Raw genomic sequence first — 2,950 nt, forward strand, 5'->3', positions numbered from 1 at the left:
TGGCGGGGCTGGGTGTGCGGGCAAAGACCGTGGCCACAGGTGGCTCTGGGGAGCGAGAGCCAAGGGATGTGGGGAGCCCCGGTGGGATACCACTTGGCCCCAGTGTGTGGGGGACTTTGGGGTGGCCGTGCCAGGGTCAGGGTGATCTCACCTTGTCTCTCCACAGCTGCCTTCCCATAGTGCAGTAACACCTCCATGTCATCGACACAGGTATCATTGAAGAGGACTTCCACCAGCTCGCTGAAGGCAGTAGAGTTCTGGAGAACGGCCTGGACGTACCGTGACAGCTTGGTGTCTTGGGAGAGGAGCCAGGTGGCATTGCCCACATCAAAGCTGAGGAAGTCCTGGCCATTGTAGCCCACATAGGCAAAGGCCTGGGAGGTCCTGTTGGGATAGAGCTTGCAGCCCGCCATGCATTGGGCCACAAAGGGGTCTGGAGGGGCAGAGAGGAGAGAGAGGTTGCATGAGGGGCTGGGACTGCCTTCCTGCAGATGTTGTCAGCATCTCCTGTGCAGCACCAGCAGTGCCGGGTCCTTCCCCACTTCCCAGATGCTGTTCAGAGAGGGGATGCAGAGAAGACCAGGTACTCACAGGGCACATCCTTCTGCATAGCACCTTCATTGATCAAGTGGTTGAACTGCTGCAAATAAATCTTGATCATATTCTCAATGGTGTCCCAGTCACTGCGGGGCAGGGCTGGGTGCACCCAGGGCTGGTAGAAGCGGATGGTCCAGGTGTGCTTATCAAGAGAACCAAGTTCGATGTCTTCCAGCAGGCCCAGCCCCTCCGTGTCCACAAAGGAGGTATTTTGGAAGGTAGAGGTCTGCAGCAGTCGGATAGTGAAGGTCCCTATAGGAGACAGGGTTGACAGGGAGATGGGCATGGGAGGAGAGGGCTGGGGAAAGTGGAGGGGCTGAGGAATGGGTTCTCCAGGTTGCAGGGACCTGCAGGCCCCCCATAAGCCCTGTGCATCCTTGGCAGCCCCAGCTCCCACCCCCTGCACCCACCTGGGGTGGCTGCATCCCTGCCAGGGAGGAGGTATGGAGCTAGGGGACAAGGAAGAGTGAGGAGGCAAGTGCCCCACTTACCCTCCAGGTCTGCCCATGTCCCAGAGAGGAGAAGGATGTAGAGAAGAAGGAGGAGGAGGAGGCAGCGGCGAGGGGGCTGCATGGTGCCAGTGGTGAGGCCCCAAGCGTGCAGTAGTGGGTGCAGTGGCAAGAGGAAGGGGCTGTGAGAGATTCAGCCACACACTTCTCCTCAGGGTGGCTTTTGCCTGGGCAGCTCTGCTCATGCTAGTGGCCCTGGCAGCCAATAGGGCTGGCACTGAGGTTTTGGGGAGGGCCCCAATGTTCCTGCTTGGAGTGGGCTGGTCTGGGGCATCTTGAGTAAGGCTTTGAGTGCTGGGGGAATTTTGATGGGAGCATTGGCTGCAGGAGGGGTCCCTCATGGCTGCAGCAGCACATTGACAATCAGGGCAGTGCAGGTGACCTGACTCCTCTTTTCTAGCCCCATGACACGTGGAGGTGCCACTTGGCCATGGGTTGCATCCACTGTCCCTAATAGGAATGTCCCTCGCTGCCACTTGTGCCCAGCATGCCTGGCCCTGCTGTAGCACAGACATCTCCATCCTCTCTGTGCTGCCTACTCAACAGGGCGGGTTCGACCCGACGTGGCTGTCTTTCCTGCAGCTTCACCACATGCCTGGGCTCCACGTGCCCCCAGGCTGTACACTGGCCCCATGCTTCTTTGTCACCTCCCGGTTGTCCCACAGCCAGGCCACACTGATGGGCCATGGGTAGAAGTTGTTGATGTGGTAAACCAGCAGAAGCGGAGCCGGGCCAGGCATGCGGGTGAAGGCCATAGCCATGGACAGCTCTGGGGAGCGAGAGTGAGGAGAGCTGATGATATCTCCTGAACCCTTGGCACCGCTGGCCTGATCCTGGGGAATAGGGTCCCCAGGCAGGAGGTGTCAAGCAGTTCCCGCCTGGCCCACAGCTGTGGGGTTGGGGATGGATGCAGGCAGGGCTGGAATAAGTGGCGCCTCCAGGAGCTCCTCTTGGGGCACAGGAAGTGGATAGGCTGGAGCAGTGGTAGTGTGATGGTCCTCAAGGGGACAGACAGGATGCAGGACCTGGAAGGGACTGCTTCCCACTGTCAGTCATCAGACCCTTGGAGTGGCGGCACTTGGACAGGCAGGATCCCCAAGATGGGATGGGGATGCGACCATGGTCCCCACACCCCGAGCCTCATTCCAAGGGACTGTGGTGGATGAGCAGCTTCGACATTTCCATGGAGCTCCATCCAAGCCATGGGGCCTGGGAGCTGCCTCTCTGCATCCCTGCACTTCACAGCGCTGGGGAGCTCCGACTCTCCTGCAAACGCCCCCAGGAGAGGGCCTGGGGCTGGGCTGCAGCCTGGCACTCCCCTTTCCTTCCCACCATCTTCGGAGGGGAACCCTGTCTGCCTCCCCAGGTGTCCCCTGGGTGTAGGAACAGGAATGGTGGGGGCCATCCCCTGCTCTGTCCCTATTGTCACCAGTGTCCATTGCCAGTGTCCAGCGGTGGAGGGCCCACAATGTCCCCTACCCGCTGCTCCTCCCTGACTGTCCCCTAACACCTCCCTTCACCCTGCAGTTTCTCTTCCCCTTTCCTGGGGTGCCCGCACTGGGGGCGAAGGCAGAACCGAAACCACAGCCGAGAGGAAGTTTGAGGGGGTCCACCCCGGTAACCTCCAAACACAACCAGGGCCCAGGTGTACCCTTTGCAATGTGACAGGGCACCATGTGACCCCTCCAAGCACAACTGGGACCATGTGTCCCTGCTCCATGTCTCCATCTTGGGTGCCCCCAGCTGTGGTGGGACATGGGGAAGGCCCATATGGGGCTGCTGCGGGCTGAGCTCCAGCACCCCATGACATTGAGTCAGACATAGGGAGACAAGGACACTGAACT

At 60.1% G+C, this 2,950-nt stretch overlaps 1 protein-coding gene across 1 annotated transcript in view; it reads right to left on the reverse strand.

Moving 5' to 3' along the window:
* Window positions 1–1,170, reverse strand: part of LOC104620116 (antigen-presenting glycoprotein CD1d-like) — a gene marked incomplete at its 3' end in the record, with an annotated part of 1,593 nt that extends 423 nt beyond the window's left edge. The window contains exons 1-4 of the mRNA XM_010286242.1: window positions 1,089–1,170; window positions 592–849; window positions 152–433; window positions 3–45 (exon numbers count right to left, since the gene is read on the reverse strand). Coding sequence (XP_010284544.1) covers window positions 3–45; window positions 152–433; window positions 592–849; window positions 1,089–1,170 — 665 coding nt within the window. The remainder of the gene's footprint in view (window positions 1–2; window positions 46–151; window positions 434–591; window positions 850–1,088) is intronic.
* Window positions 1,171–2,950: the final 1,780 nt, after the last annotated feature.

Source organism: Phaethon lepturus, unplaced genomic scaffold (genome assembly GCF_000687285.1).
Source record: "Phaethon lepturus isolate BGI_N335 unplaced genomic scaffold, ASM68728v1 scaffold854, whole genome shotgun sequence".
NCBI classification, from domain to species: domain Eukaryota; kingdom Metazoa; phylum Chordata; class Aves; order Phaethontiformes; family Phaethontidae; genus Phaethon; species Phaethon lepturus.